At 47.8% G+C, this 16,171-nt stretch overlaps 1 protein-coding gene across 7 annotated transcripts in view; it reads left to right on the top strand.

Annotated features, from left to right (window-relative positions):
• Positions 1-1,463: 1,463 nt before the first annotated feature.
• CLEC16A (C-type lectin domain containing 16A) overlaps positions 1,464-16,171 on the top strand; it is a 217,403-nt gene continuing 202,695 nt past the window's right edge. For all 7 annotated transcript variants that reach the window (XR_009005334.1, XR_009005333.1, XR_009005332.1 and 4 more), the window contains exons 1-2: positions 1,464-1,724; positions 13,569-13,697. Coding sequence is in view for 4 of the 7 variants with exons in the window: in XM_007188393.3 (XP_007188455.1) it covers positions 1,645-1,724; positions 13,569-13,697 (209 nt within the window). In the remaining 3 variants the exon portion in view is untranslated. The remainder of the gene's footprint in view (positions 1,725-13,568; positions 13,698-16,171) is intronic.

The raw sequence follows: 16,171 nt of genomic DNA, 5'->3' as shown, positions 1-16,171 counted from the left end.
GACCTGCAGCACTAGGGTTGCTTCTTGTTTTTCCTTTGTAAAACACGTTTTAAAACAATAATAGTGCACGTGGTTAAACATTCATACAACCAAGAAGTACACAGAAAAGTGAGTCTCTTCCACTCGCTGATTCCCCTCCTCAGGGGTAACCCCTGTACGTCCTTCAGGAGACTGATTTTGCCCAAGGTGCCTTCCAAAGCAGTCCACAGACCTTTAAATCTCAGGCCACGCTGAGCTGGGTGCTCTACAGGCATTGCTTAATTGGAGCCAGATGGGGAAGTGTATGTTACTCATTTTTGCAGTGAGGAAACTGAGGCCCAGAGAAACAGGAGGACTCTGGAAGCTGCTGGGCCTGTGTGTGTTTGGAGGCCAGAACCGGCGCTTTTTTCTCCATGACTGTCTCTTGCCCCTTTAGGTGAATTACACAGCAAACCATTAACCCTCCAACTGCTGAAGGTGAAACAAATCTTCATTCATTCATTTATTCACTCTGTCAATATTTGTTGAACACTTATTATATGCCAAACCTTGTGCTAGGCACTGGGGAGAATATTGACCCTTAGCCCAATTCTGTCCTGGGCACAGTTAATGAGACACAGTAGACCTTAGATAACTGTGAGATGTAGAAATGAATGAATGGATGAATGAATGGTGAACAGGGCAGTACCGCCTCCATGGAGCTTCCCACTCCCGATCCAGGAGAGAAATTTAGATACATCTTCTTGGCTGGTGTAGGAAGCTGGGTGTTTCCTTATTTTTAAAAGTATGGTTGTTTTGGAAATGGCATGGATTTTCGGCAAAGACCAGAGAAATCCTCTGAAAGTACAGGACTTTCAGTTTTGGTACATTGTTGCTTGAAGGACTTTCAATATTTATTTTTTAATTGAAGTAGAAAAAGAAAAAGGCTGTGAGGACAAACCAGGACGTTACCGGTTTTGTGAAGTTTCGTTTGTTGGGGCATAAAAATAAGGGTGCCTGGGTTTGAACCTTGGGTCTGCCACTTATTAACTGTATGACCTTGGGCAAGTCAATCCCTCTGTGATTCAGTTTCCTCCTGGGTAAAATGGGGATAATAGTAGTACTCACCTCACAGGGATGTTGTGAGAATTAAATAACAATATATGTAAAGCGCTTAGGACAGTGGCACGCGGCATACGCCAAGCAACAGCTATTCTTATTCTTATCATAAAGGTAATAATTGTTAATATTGTGGTAACTTTTATTCCCCAATCTTCACGGATTCATTTCTCAGGGCTCCGCCCATAGGTTTCCCATTCCCGCCTATCCCTAAGATACTGCGGACTGTCCTCTTCTCGCTCCGCCTCTTTTCCAAGGCCGCTGGCCTGAAGTTTCGTGATGCACACCGGGCCTTGTAGTTCCTTCGCAGAGTCTTGTCAGCGGGGGCCTCGCGGGAGAACTGCATTTCCCAGCGTTCCTCTTGACGGCGCCGTAAAGCGCGGCGGTCGAAGGGCCGGTTCCGGCTGAATGTCAGTGCTGGACTGTGGGCCGGGGGGGAAGGTGGTTGGCCGTCTCTCCAGCACCTCCGCCGCTGCCTTCTCCGCTTGTGCCGCCGCCGCGGGCGCCCGGCCGCTCGGCCGCTTGGGCATGAGACCGTGAGGCAAGCGACTGGCCGGGGCCGCCGACATGTTTGGCCGCTCGCGGAGCTGGGTGGGCGGGGGCCATGGCAAGTCTTCCCGCAATATCCACTCCTTGGACCACCTCAAGTGAGTGTACTGGGGGCAGAAGGGGGAGGCCGCGGGGCTGGACTTGGGGATGGAGGCGCATAGCCCCTGGCCGGGGGCGCTGGGAAGTGTGAGAGCGGAGGCGGAGGGCCGAGAGAGGCGCTCGGGAAAGGCTGTGCGGTGGTTAAGCGCTAGGGCTCTGGACTTAGGGCGCCTGGGTTCGAACCCTGACCCCGTAGTTCCTCTCTGTGTGACCTTGGGCAAGTCGCTCCGCTTCTCAGAGTCTCAGTATCCCCATCTGTAAAGTAAGGGGATGAGATTGCCATTTACGGATGCAGACTTCGTTCTTGCTGGGGCCGGACGATGGGCACCAAGCTTCCCCGGGGTGGTACTTCTTAGGCTGGACAGCTTACGGGTCAGAGGTCTGGATCCTGGAGTCAGACAGATGTGGGTTTGAACTTAAGCGTATGAATTTAGGCCTCAGTTTCCTCAGTTGTAAAATGGATATAGTGAGAGCACCTGTTTTCTACGATTGTTTTGAGGGTAGGGTCAGAGAATGTATGTAAAGCTGGAAGCTTCTACAAGTGCTCAATAAAGGACAATAATTTAAAAACAAACTAGTTTCTTAGGGGAGTCTAAAGCGTCAGAAGTAGAGCTCCGAGGGAGGCAGGTGGCAAAGGTGGTCCTGGGAAGCAGGAGTACACAGAGTGGCTTTGCAGTCAGACTGGCATTCAAATCCTGATTCCACCATTTAATGGCTGTGTGACCTTGGACAAATTGTTTCACCTCTCTGAGCCTCTGATTCCTCGTCTGCAAATGGGGATGGTGAACATTGTGCAAGGATTCAGTAATATTGTGCGTGGAAAGAGATCGATCCAGTGTCTGTTATACAGTTGGTGGCCAGTAATGGTAACTGTTTATCAGCTGGGCAAGGCCTTCCCAGACCACCCTACCTAAAGTGCCTCCCCTGCCTCAATTCCTTTCTGTTAGATCTTTCTCTTGATTTCATTCATTTGATTAATCTCCACTATCTGCAATTATCCTGTTTTGTTTTTTTTTTTTTACTGCTTTTCTGTTTGCTACTAAACTGGTACTTCCAGGAGGGCAGAGACGGCTTGTTTTGCTCAAAGCTGTATTCCCAGCATCTAGCTCTGAGCCTCACACACAGTAGGAGCTCAATAGATACTTAAAGAATGAAAAAAATTAATGAATCGGGGAGAGGTGCAGAGCATGCAGGCAGAGCCTAGGATTTTTTTGCAGGAGGGGGTGTGGAGGTGAAGGAAAATAGAGACCTTTGAAGAGGGAATGACTTCAGGGAGGAAAATATAGTGTTGGGGGGTGGGGGGACAGAGTGGGGGAGTAGGCAAACCTTTGGTGGTAAGAAATTGGCTGATTTCCAGAAGGAGCTCCCAGGATTACTAATGGGAAAGAAGGATGGAGAGGGCGGGCAGGGAACAGTAGCAGGAAGACAGGGGCCCCTGGAAAGTGTTGGTGGGAGGGAAGTTAGATGGGGGCTTCTCATTTGGCTGGGGGTAGGGGTGCTGTAATTCTCAGCTGTGTCCTTTCTAGCATGGAGCAGGTGTTTAATAAATGTTTGTGGGTCTCAAAGAGTGGGCGGCAGGAGGGATCATTATGTAATAAGGAATGGTTTTGGGAGGTGTTGATGAGAGAGGACATGGGGAGGAGAGAGGCCTAGGGCAAGCATGGGGCTGTGTAGGGAGGGCAGCTGGACGGGAAAGGGAGAGGCTTAGAGATTTCAGGAATTTAGAGAGTGGGTGGATGAGGCCGAGAAGGGGAGGAGGGATATCTAAAGGAGGTTGGGCCTGCTGCCAGTATCCAGGTACCTGCAAGCTCTCACCTAACTCTGCCTGACTCTAGCCCTTTTAAATTACTTTAGTAATTATTGAATGCATTTTCGGTGCCAGGTGCTTGTTAAGGAATTCCTGTGTGTTATTTCCTTTAGTCCTCACAAGTCTTAGGAGTTGTCAGAAATATTATTGTTTCCATTTTTTAGACTGGAAATTAAGGTCCAAAGAGGTTCAGTCACTTGTCCAAGGTGACAACAGCTGAAAAGTGTCAAAGCCAGGATTTGACTTCAGTGTTTGCACTCATTACACTGTCTTTTTGAGTAAAATTTCCTAAAAGTCAGTTTGGGAAGACTTTCAACTTGGCTGAGTCTCACTGCCCAATGGCCGTCTTCGCCCTCTGCCCAGCCAGGGAATGGTAAAGGTTCTCAGGTTCCTTTGAAGTAGCCTGGGAACTGCCCAGATTCATTGTTTAGGTCACACGGCTGTTGGGTGCTTTTTGGAAACCAGAGCTGCCTGCCCCGGATCTGGCGGATCAGCTGAATCCATACTGTAGTCTGAAGAACCTGGCGATTTGTGTGTTGGAGGGGGGCTTAGAAGACCCCAAAGCGACTTGGGAAAGAGTGCCATAAACAGCTAGTGCCCACCCCGATGCTTGGGCACAGAACAGCCCATTCCCTGAGGGAGCTCGCTGGCTGGTGGGGGAGATAGCCATAGAGCCAGTGACTGTGGTATGACAAGTGCTGGGACCACCGTAGGTTCAGGGCTCGGTGGGAACCCTTCTTGGAAGCTGTCTGGGGGAGGCAGCCGGAGCAGAATTGTCAAGGACGAGCAGGAGCCGCCATGTGCAGCAGCGGGATGTGGGGGCGGCCCTGGGGTTTGTGGAGTGTCAAGGTGGGGCTGGTAGTTATGGGACACAAGGCTGGAGGTAGAACAGGGCTTGGGCTTCCTCTGATACGGAGGGCCACCAACCGTTGCGGGGCGCCTGGGACTAAGGGGTTTCCCAGGACGTGGGACTTTCAGTGCTAAAACTGGGAAAGTCCTGGGCAGCCAGTACTAATTGGTCACTCCACCAGTGACAAGTGACAGTTCCTAATACACTGTTGCCCTGACCTAGGGCAGTGTGGGTAGAGAGGAGAGATTAAGATATTTAAACGAATTTAGAATTGACAGTTTTGGGGGGGGGCACACAAAGCATCTGGGAACCCTCTTCCTTTTTTTTTTTTAAAATAGACTTTACTGTTAAGAACAGTTTGAGATTTACAGAACAATTGAGAAGATAGTACGGAGAGCTGGAAACCCTTTTTGAACCACATTATTCATAACATTCCTGGCTTTCAAACTGGAAAGGAATCTTCCTGTAAGACAGGGTTTTACTTTTGCTAAATAATGGAAAGCTGTGTACTGTGGTCTCTGTCTACTGAATGGAGTTAGTGATTTAGTTGAGGCAGATTGAAATAGTAAGAGGTCATTTGCTACACATCATGGGTGGTTTATTGCCCAGACTAGTGGCAAGGCTGTGACATTGACAAGCAGAAACCTTGACTGCTGGAGTTGGCTGATTGCTACTGAAGCATCACCTTCACTAGGGACGGCGAGTCCACAAACTGCTAGAACTTTCTTGGTGTTGGGTTGTGTTGTTGCCTTAATTCTAATCGCCTTTGTGTATGGGTCAAGATTCTTGGTTTTAAGTGACAGAAGCCCAGCTGGAATTGCCTTAAGCCCCAAATGGAACTGATTGGCTCTTGCCACTGAACAGGCTGTCCTAGCTAAGCCACGGCTGAGTCTCAGTGTTCAGACGAAGCTGTCTGTATGTGCTTCTTTCCAGTTCTTGTCTCCGCTTTCTTCTGGGTTGGTGTCATTTTCAGCATGCTCCAGGCTTACATCGTATCAGCTTAGCAACCCCTGGGAAAAAGAGAGCTTCTTTTCTTAATATTGCCAGCAGAAGTCCAGAAATGAGCACCATTGAACCAGCCTGGGGTCTCATGCCTGCCCCTGAGCTAGTCACTGTGACAGGGGGGCATGGGGTACTCTAAGTGGCCCTTCCCTGGAGTCAGGGTGGCATCAGCTCCTTCCAAGCTAGTGGACAGAGAATAAGAGAAAGGGATGGTTCAGCGTAGGAAAATTAGGGAGAAGAGGAATGTATACCCAGCAGGCAGACGTTCACCTACTCTTGGTATATTCAACTTTTGCCTAAGATAGCACTGATTAGTTTTAGAGCTTGGGGTACAGTATCGCCAGATTCATTTTCTTAGAGTATCATATTCATCGTATCACTCATAGTGAGTCCGAGGCATCCATTATGTCAAGTCTAAAGTTCCCCCAGGCCATCAGAGCGCTCCAGACTGTTCCCACCCATCTAAGCTTGGGAGCTCAGATGAAGACCCTCTCACCCCAGCTGGGGAGCCAGGAGCATACTTGGTAGGCAGACCCCCATTTACATGGAGACATAAAGGATGAATGGTTGTTACAGGCAGTAGGGGGCAGGCTGGAAGGGGGGATGCTGCAGGCAGAGGAAACAGCGTTTGAGAAGCCTGCAGGAGAGAGACACAGGGCAAGGGGGTGTGTAGGGCCCGAGAGCAGAGCCATGAGGCGGGAGAGGTCACAGAGCCTAGGTCCCACTGGGCCTTGTAAATCCTGTTGAGGAATTTGGACACTAGACTGAGAACAGTGGGGGAGCCGTGTGCTGTGGTCTGGCCGAAGTTTGGAGAATGGATTGGAGGAGCATCCCCTCAGGGCCTGCTTCTGTCTTATAGTACGTGAGGGTAGTGCCTGCAGTAACCCAGGGGTGTTTCTTGTGCCATTTCACGTTGATGGTCCTTCTCTCCCTCACTGTTGCACACACCTCACCTGTCTGCACCTGTGCTCTCTCCAGATGCCTAACTGTCTCCTTAAAATACCAATTCTTGGGAATTCCCTGGCAGTCCAGTGGTTAGGACTCAGCACTTTCACTGCGGTGGCCCGGGTTCAATCTGTGGTCCGGGAACTAAGATCCCACAAGCTGCGTGGCATGGCCACAAAAAACAAAACAAAACAAAACAAACCTAAACAATTCTTTCATAAAAACTGCCCTGGTGACTTAAGCCAACAAGAAGTTTTACCGTCATCTGTAGCTTCTCCTGTTCTTGCTCCCACCGTCTCACTCAGCATGTTATCATAAGGTCTTCTCATCGCCAAAGAGTTAGACCAGCTGGTAGGTGCTCTGGGCTCGTCAAGCTTTATCCCACCTGTGAGTTAGATCCCCAGGAAGCTGGCCAGGGCTCCTCAGGCATGACCTTTCGCTATCAGAAATGGTCTTACTTGAATATATGTTTGTTTGCTACTCCCAGATTTGAACGTAAGCTTTGTGAGGACAGAGGCCTGGGTGGCTTGTTCACGTGGAAGTTGTCAGATGCCGGTACAGGGCCTAGCACGCAGTAAAAGATCAACAAGAATTCGTCATAGGATGAACGAAAGAGGCGAGTTCTGGCCTGACTTTTCTTAACAGTAGTTTGCTCTTGCCAGTTTGGGCACAGCGCCTGTGCCAGAGCTGTGACTTTTTCTAGGGCTGAAAGCCCTGCTACGTTCTCGCCGTGATTGCCGGCTCCCCGGCATCTCAGCGTCTCAGTCCCGGCCTCACCCGCTGGCCCAGTTTGACATCTTTCTGGGGTGATTCATCAGGAGAAGCACCGCCTTTAACACCTTCTGCTAGTCTTCTAGTCCGATTCCACCCTGCCTGGAGCTTCTCCTTGTCCTGCTGGCCAGAGGGCTGGATCCTGACCAAATGGGGGTTTTCAGGACACAGAGTAGGACCCTCTGGGAGCTGTCTGCCCTGGTGCTGTGCTGAGGAGGCCACACAGACACAGGCTCCGTGTCCCCTCACCCCAGACATTGTTATTTGGGGGGTGTGCTTTGGGGGAGTGGGTTTCCAGCCCCCCTAGGCCCTATCCTTCCTCACACTCTAGCTTGCGCGTGTTTCAGTATCTTCCAATGGGAGCATCCTAAGAGGTATGATACAAGTCATAAAACTTGTATGAATTTGAATTTAGTATGTCTGTCTCTGAAGTGGACATAATTATTATTAACTGTAATGGTTTAACTTGTGAAATCAGTGAGTGTCTTGAGAAAGCAGAGTCTGTGGAGGAGGGATTTGTTTACAGCCTGTAGTCCTTGCTGATGAGCCTCTAATGTGTTGGTTGCACGTTGATAACAGGCTGCAGTTTTTCTGTCTCCAGGTGTTTCAAGCTCCTAAGCTTGTCTCTCAAAGTAAAGTTTGCTCATGTGCAAGAGTCTGAAATTGGGGTTCTACATTCTGCAGAACTTTCTCTGGAGATATGATAATGCCGGCTCTTTTCCAATGAAGTGGAAAAAGGGTCAGTGATAAGCACTTATCTTCAGATCTGAATAGTGTTGTCATGCCTTTTCAGTTTGTTTATTTGGTTGTCTTGTGTGCTAGGCATTCATAACTTCATGGAAATGCTTGGCTAATAAAAGTGTTTAACTCATTGTTTGCATCTTCTATACTATAATGGTTACAAGCAAGGGATTACTGCCTGGGTGCCCTGTCCTTCTGTTGGGACTCTGGGCAGGTCCTAGCCTCCCAGAGCCTCAGCTCCCCAGATCATCAGCCCTGCAGGATTGTTGTAAGGGTTTAATGAGTGAACACATCTGAAGCATTCAGAACAGGGCCTGGCAATAGGAGACTGCAACTGTTTTTATTTTTATTTATTTATTTTTTAAAATTAATTAATTTATTTATTTTTGGCTGCATTGGGTTTTCATTGCTACACGCAGGCTTTCTCTAGTTCCAACAAGCGGGGGCCACTCTTCGCTGTGGTGCGCGGGCTTCTCATTGCAGTGACCTCTCTTTGTTGTGGAGCATGGGCTCTAGGCTTGCGGGCTCTAGAGTGCAGGCTTAGTAGTTGTGGCGCACAGGCTTAGTTGCTCCGTGGCATGTGGGATCTTCCCAGACCAGGGCTCGAACCCGTGTCCCCTGCATTGGCAGACGGGCACCCAACCACTGCACCACCAGGAAAGCCCAGGAGGCTGCAACTGTTTTTATGATGATGATGGTAAAAATGTACACACACAGAGTTTGAGAGAAAATGTTATCGTTGTAACAGTTATCATTGTAAGAGAAAAATCTGTCACTGTCCTTGGAATCTTATCTAGATAGGGAACACAGCCTTGCACCTAGAGATGGCTGTTGTAACCTTGTTGATCATCTGAACAATTAGGAATCTAATGCCCAGGAACTGCTGTGCCGTCCTTTCAGTGGTGTACTGCGTAGTCACTACTGATGCTTGAGAACAGTTGCCAATAACAAAAATGCTTTTATTTTAGCCAGAGGTGGGAAAAAAGGTGGGCATGGTAATGGACATACAGCATGAGCTCAACTCCAATAATATCCATAGCAAAGAAAAAGACCCAAGGAAATAGATTGCAACTCCAGCAGTGGTCATCTCTGGGCAGTGGCATGATTGACAATTGCCATTTCTCTTTTTTGTTGTTGTTGAGGTTTCCAACCTTTCTAAAATGAGTGTTACGTTTAAAACCAAAAAGTTATTAAACTATATTAGTATCTCTGAGGTAGTTGAATTACTTGATCTTCCAAAGCCCTGGAGTTAGACGCAGCATTAAAATATTAATCTTTAATCCATTCAGCTTTCTTTCTTTTTTTCCCCCACTACATTTAAGCAAACATATATCGAGGGTCTCTTCCAAAAAGATTACCAAAAACGGTGTGCTAGGGCATCGTGAGGGCAAAAAGATGGGCCAGTGTGGTGGGAATTCAGAGCTTGAGATCTAGCGGGTGTTTCCATCTACCAACAACAAACATTTAGAAAACGAGTAGTTTAAAACACTCCCATTTACAACAGCATCAAAAAACCCATCAAATACCTAGGAATAAGTCTCACAAGAGATGTGCAAGTCCCCTATCCAGCAAACCTTGAAGGAAATGTAAATGTCATCGTGTTACACTCTCCAAAAGATGTCAGTTCTATCCATATTTAGCTATAGATTTAGGGCAGTCTTAAAGGAAATCTTAGCAGGTATTTTTGTGGAAATTGAGAAGGTGATTTTTAAATTTATATGGAAATTCAAAGGGCCAAGAATAGCCAATATAATAATAAAAAAAAAAACCAGAAGGAAAGAAGTTGGAAGACTTACATTATCACATTGCAAGATTTATTTTAAAGCTGCAGTGATCAGACAGCATGGTGTTGGCACAAAGGTAAACAAATAGATCAGTGGAACTAGAGCATCCAAAAAGAGTCCCATGTGTGGTCACCTGATTAATGGCAATGGTGACATCGGTGTGCTTTGGAGAAATGAGGACCTTTTCAGTAAATGATGCTGAATCAACTAGATAGCCATACGGAAAAAATGAATTTTGGCCAGTATCTTACACCATACACAAAAATGAGTTTCAAATGTACTCTAAGTCAAAATGTGAAAGGTAAAATAGTAACTTTCGAAAAGAAGAAAACAGCATTTCTTCATGACCTTGGGGTAGGTAAGGATGTCTTAAGGTTGATACAAAAAACACTATCCAAGGGAAAGATTGGTAAACTGGACCGCATTAAAATTAGGAACTTCTGCTCATCAAAAGACCACTGTAAAGAGAGTGAAAAGGCAAGCCACATTCAGAGAAAATGTTTGCCATAGGTATATCCAGTAAAGGATTTGTATTCAGAATGCATAAACTCCATCAAATTAATAAGAAAAAAGGTTCGCTACCTAGGAGAAATGGGCAAAAAACTTGCACAGGCACCTCACAAAAGTAGATATTTAAATGGTTCTGAACATGTGAAAAGGTACCCAACTTCATGCGTGGTCTTGCGGTGAAACCCCGGCGCGGCATCACCACCTGCCAGCAGATGGCGCCACTGAGAAAGGCGGAGCGCAGCAAGCCCTGCCGAGGAGGGGGATTGGCTGGAGCCCTCTGAGCCAGCCTCTGCCCTTTGGCTGCAGATGAGCTGCCGAGCGTCCCTCAGTTCCTGTCCTGGCCTGTGCCGTGCTAGTGATGTGCACGGCCCCAGGTTACTGCGAGTATGAGGGTCACAGGAAGGCCCGCACACAGGGCCAGGCATGTAGGCCATGCACCGCACGTGGGGGTGCCTAGAATCTTCTTTTCAAGACTTAACACCCTGCCCTTCCCCTGGGTTTGTCTGTAAGGGCCTCCTCATAGTTACTAGAATTTTTTTGAGGGGTTATTTAGTGAAGGCAATGATAACAACAGTAATAGCTGGCACTTGTATCATCCATGGGAACTGCCAGGTTAGTTACCTACCTTTTTACTTGTTTGTTCCTAACGACACCATGACGGGTAGGTACTAAAGTATTTAGGTGCTATTGCCGCTCCCATTTTACAGGTGAGATAACTGAGGTACAGAGATTAAGTAATTTGCTTGACATCACCCAGCTAATACCACACGTTCCACTTCCTGCTCTGGTTTCTCTGGACCTTCCCGTAACTCCTGCAGTGAAGTCCTCTTTTCATGACTGTTTGGATCCAGCCTGATCTCTCCTTCCTACGTTCTTGGAATATTCTTTGTATAATTTAATAATGATTTTAATAACAGCCCCCCTCCTAACGACCACCTTACAATAATAGTAGTAGCAGCTAGCCCTGCATCTGTTGAGCGCTTACTGTGTGCCAGGCACCATGCTCAGCTCTTTCTATGTGCTATCACATCAAATCTCTGGAACAATCCAGCAAGGAGGCCTTGATGGTTGTAGAAGCTGAGGCCCAGAGAGAGTAAGTGCCTTGTCCAAGGCCACTCATAGGAAGTGACAGGGCCAGGAATCAAGCCCAGGTCTGTCTGTTGGACTCCAAATATTTGAACTCTTCACAACTGCTCTGTTCCACTACTTGCTGTATTTGGCATTTGGCTCCTTGACTATGTTTGGTCTTGTATGCTCTGATCTACCTTATATTCATGGAGATGGTCCCCCACCCTTCCCCCATTCAGCATTTACTGAGCACCTACTGTGTTCCAGATATTCTGGAGTCTTTTGGGGTCACCAAGATCAATAAGATGATGTTCCTGACCTTGAGGAGCTCAGGTCTAGTAAAGGAGACAGATCATTGCCAATCAGGGTGGTCTGTGCCGCAGCAAATGCATATGGGTACAGAGGTGCCAGAGAGAAGGCTTCACCAAGAGATGCCTGAGCTGGGTTTTGACATATGAGTAAGAGTTTGCTGGTTGGTCAGGGCAGCAGGGGTATTCCAGGCAGAAAGCACAGTGAATAGAAGTCAGGCTGATCGTCAAGATTTTAACCTCTCCTGTCCCTGTTGGGGGTCTTCAGAGCAGACCCACTTACCCAGGCTGCTGCCTCCTGGGCCAGGAGTGTGCCAGTGAGGTGCTAATGCATGTTGTCCCCTACGCAGAAGGAAACACCAGAGTGGGGCGCATCCGCCTCTCCCCACGTTGCCAACAACGCCTGTCACAGCAGGTGGGGGGCGCACTGTGCACTGCACGGGCAGTGTCACTGACGGCCGTGGCGTGAGTGGGAGCTCCTTCAAAATGCAGATTTGGGGCCCTGCACCCAGGGCTCAGATTCCGGGAGTCCGGGCTCGGAAGCCAGGATCTGCAACTTAAGCAGGTGATTCTGATGCAGGAGGCCCATGAACCGCAATTTGAAAAACTCTGCTCTTTGAGCCTTTTGGGGAAGAGGCACTCGAGGCAAGATGGAGACATAGATACACGAGTGGGTCCCCTGGATTCATCCCAGGGTGGGTCAGTGCTGTGGAGTCACCTAATCACAGGGGACCACTGGCCTCACCCCCACACACACGGCCCTGCCGGTGGATTTGGGCACAGGTGCTGGAGAGTTCTGTTTTGGGAGAGCTATGCTAGTTATTGCATGTTAAAAGTTGCATGTAGTTTTAATTAATTAGATTAACTAAATGATTTTAAAAAACTGATTATAGTATGTCTTTAGGCAAACAGCACAAGCACTAATAACTAAAACCCCCTAAAGCAGCAGATGGCTCCTGTCGTTCCATTTGCAAGATTCTACCTCTTTACATCCTACCCATTTTTAGAGATCTTCAATGGTATGACCTATCCAGTCTTTCCCTGCCTTTCTCTCGCCAGTCCCCCACCCCCAAACTGAAGGTGGCCAGAAAAGAAGTCGGGAAGTGACTCTTCCTGAGTCGCTCCCTCTTGCTGTCCCCTTTTCCTTCCCAAGCCGTGACAGCTGAAGTTGCCTCAGTCTGCCCGCCCTGGAGACACTCTCTTAAAACCGCGCCAGGTGGCGCCCCCGGGGCATCGCCAGGCTGCTAGTCCCCGCACTGCTCGGGAGTGGCCTCTGCGATGCTTTGGCTTTGCCCTCACCAGCGGCAGAGGGCCTCGAGGACTAGACCAGGCCCGCCTGGCCCTGCACATTCAGGTGGGGGAAGTACTGAATACATGGCCATCGCCTCTCAAACCCACTTCACTTTACTCTGTACACAGCAAATAAGAGCTGTGCCCTTGAACTGCAAGCCACCTACTTCACCTGAGCCATCAGTTCTGTGCTTCATGGGGGATTAAGGGCATTCCAAGGGTGATCATGACGGCACCTGATTTGTGCCCAGCCACTGGCTCTGGGACCACCCTCCCTGCTGTGTGACTCCACGTCTGATCTCTGCATCAGCCAGGCAGCGGGTCTTAGGCTTTTGGCACTGAGCCGTGTGTCTCCACTTGCTCCGTCAGCGTCAGAATCACGCAGGAGAGTGAAAAAGGCCGATGCCTGGTCTTCCTTCAGTGCCGCTAAATCTGAGTCTCTGGTGGGCTCTGTGGCCCCGCTTTGTCCAGCTCTCCATGTCATTCTCTTGCACACACTGGAGTTTGAGGATGGCTGTCTTCAAAAGCTTGACAGTCTTGCCTCAGTTTGGGTTGGTGTGTCCCTGGTTATTTAACTCTTTGAAGCATCATTGTCTGCCATTTTTCTCAGGTGGTGAGTTATGTCTCCTCTGAATGGGAATTGTGCTAACAACTGTGTCTGTAAAAAGCACAGCCAAATTGTCCCTAAAATGCTGCTAATGATCACTGAGCTTGGCTTACATTTCAACTGGTAACCTTTGGTTCTCTTTTTTTTCCCTTTCTCTCAGGTATCTGTACCACGTTTTGACCAAAAACACCACCGTCACAGAACAGAACAGGAACTTGCTGGTGGAGACCATCCGATCCATCACCGAGATTCTGATCTGGGGGGATCAGAATGACAGCTCTGTATTTGAGTAAGGGTTTCCTGTTTTTTGTTTTTTGATTCTTCTTCTTTGAATATTTTTCTAAATGTGTACCATGAGTCATTCCTGATGATGTCAGGATTTGATGCCAATTTGGTTCTGCACAGATATCTCTCTCTCTCCCTCTCTCTCTGTCTCTCTAAAATGTCCTTGAAACACTGTAAAAATGCCTGCTGAAAATGGGAAAGTTATGGAAAAGAGTGTCCCTAGAAAAATCTGAAAATATCATGGATAATTTTCCAAGTAATGTCTGATTATCTCCCCCAAAGGAAGGAGAAAATGTCTTGGGTAGTTAGATTCTAAGTGAACTGAAAAGACCCTTCCCTGGGTGGAGACACTAAGGGCTAACATTGATTGTGTTTACTGATGGGTGGCCACAGTGCTGAGCTCTTGATGAGATAATCCTTCTAAGTCTCCCAACTACCCGAGGGTAGAGGACCATCACCATCTTTATCCCCATCCCCTTCCCCATCCGCATCTTCATCCCCTTCCCCATCTTCATCCCCATCCCCATCCTTATCCTCATCCCCACCCCTTTTTATGCTCAAGGTCAAACAGCTGGTAAGTGGAGAAGCAGCGGCTCACACCTAGAGCCCATGGAGGGGTTTCTCCTCACTCTCATACTTCCTAGGTGAAGAGTCTCAGGCCCGCCTCAGTTTGCTCATCTTTAAGTGAGAGAGAGCAAGTTCCCTGCCCAGTGCCTGATACAGAGTTAGGCACTCAAGAAATGTTAGCAAATGATCATGTTAAAAGGTGTCCCTATTGGGACTTCCCTGGTGGCGCAGTGGTTAAGAATCCGCCTGCCAATGCAGGGGACACGGGTTCGAGCCCTGGTCCGGGAAGATGCCACATGCCATGGAGCAACGAAGCCCGTGCGCCACAGCTACTGAGCCTGCTCTCTGGAGCCCGCGCACCGCAACTACTGAGCCCGTGTGCCACAGCTACTGAAGCCCGCGCACCTAGAGCTCATGCTCCGCAACAAGAGAAGTCACCTCACTGAGTAGCCCACGCACCACAACAAAGAGTAGCCCCCGCTCCCGCAACTAGAGAAAGCCCGCACGCAGCAATGAAGACCCAATGCAGCCAAAAATAAAATATAAATAACTAAATAAATTTATTTAAAAAAAAAAAGGTGTCCCTATTGGACAGTTAAAAAGCAAAGTCCGTAACCCATGAACTACTTTCCTCAACAGACCTGTCCCAGCGTCTGAGTGCAGAAGGATTGGGGTTATGACAACCACCAAACACAGATTTTATTTTTATATAAAATAATCTCAATTATAAGTGTTGAGGCCACTTAAAAAACCCATTGAAAACAAATACAGGTGTTCCATTTCCAACCTGGCTTCTTATTAGATGTTCTGATTTTCTGGATAGCTCTATATTTTCGTCAGTGAGGTTTGCTAATACGGAGCTACTTGTGGAAAATGCAAATTGTTTAAAATGCAGACCTGTGACACTGGCTGGGTTCCCCAAGGGAAGACACGAGTAATAAATAGGTGTTGCTCATAAGCGGGACTAGTTGCCTTTCAGGACCCATGGGGAATTTACTATTTGTTGGTTGCTCGGTATCTGTTTATGGAAATGAGAAAAGACCCTTGGGTTAAAGATTAGAAACCGCGTCACCTTTACTAGAATGGACGAGTCCGTCTGTCATCTTAGAAAAACCACCGAGCTCTTAGAGGCCCAGTTATTCTTAAATCACTGCCCCACAGAGGCCCCAAGAGAACTTGTTTTTAATCCATTTTTAAGTTTGGGGATAATTTTAGATTTAGATTGTACAGAAAGTTCCCATTTACCCCTCACGCCGTTTCCCTGTTAATATCTTATATGACTAGAGTGCATTTGTTAAAACATCACCATTACGTCAACTCCAGACTTGATTTGGAATTTACCAGTTTTTCCATTAGCATCCTCTTTCTGCTCCAGGATCCCAATCCAGGCACCCACAGTCATTTTAGTTGTCACGTCTCCCCAGTGTCCTGTGGTCTGTGACAGGTTTTTAGTCTTCTCTTGTTTTTTATGACCTTGACAGTTTTGAGAAGTACTGACCAGCTGTTCTGTAGAATGTCCCCCAATCTGGGTTTCTCTCCTGATTAGCCTGGGAATTTTGGGGAAGAGTGTCACAGAGGGGAAGTGTCCTTCCCATCCCAGAATGTCAACGTTCCTGATATCCACATGATTCCTGGAGAGGTTAACCTGATCACTTGGCTCAGGTGGTGTCTGCCAGGCTTTTTTACTTTAAAGTTACTCTTTCCCCCTCCCCTACAGTAGTCTCGAAAGTGAGTCGCTAAGTCCAGCCCACCTGGACGTTGGGGGCGTGGGAATTAAGCTCCACCTTCTTAAAGGGGGGAGTATCTACATACACTGTTTGAAATTCTTCTTCGTGGAAGATTTGTCTCTTCTCCTCATTTATTTGTCTATTCAATCATTTATTTATATGCATCCCTTGAAGATCTTTCAGG

This window comes from Balaenoptera acutorostrata, chromosome 15, assembly GCF_949987535.1.
Source record: "Balaenoptera acutorostrata chromosome 15, mBalAcu1.1, whole genome shotgun sequence".
Lineage (NCBI taxonomy): Eukaryota > Metazoa > Chordata > Mammalia > Artiodactyla > Balaenopteridae > Balaenoptera > Balaenoptera acutorostrata.
The sequence above is the reverse complement of the archived record's forward strand: the minus strand, read 5'-3'. Positions and strand labels throughout refer to the sequence as shown.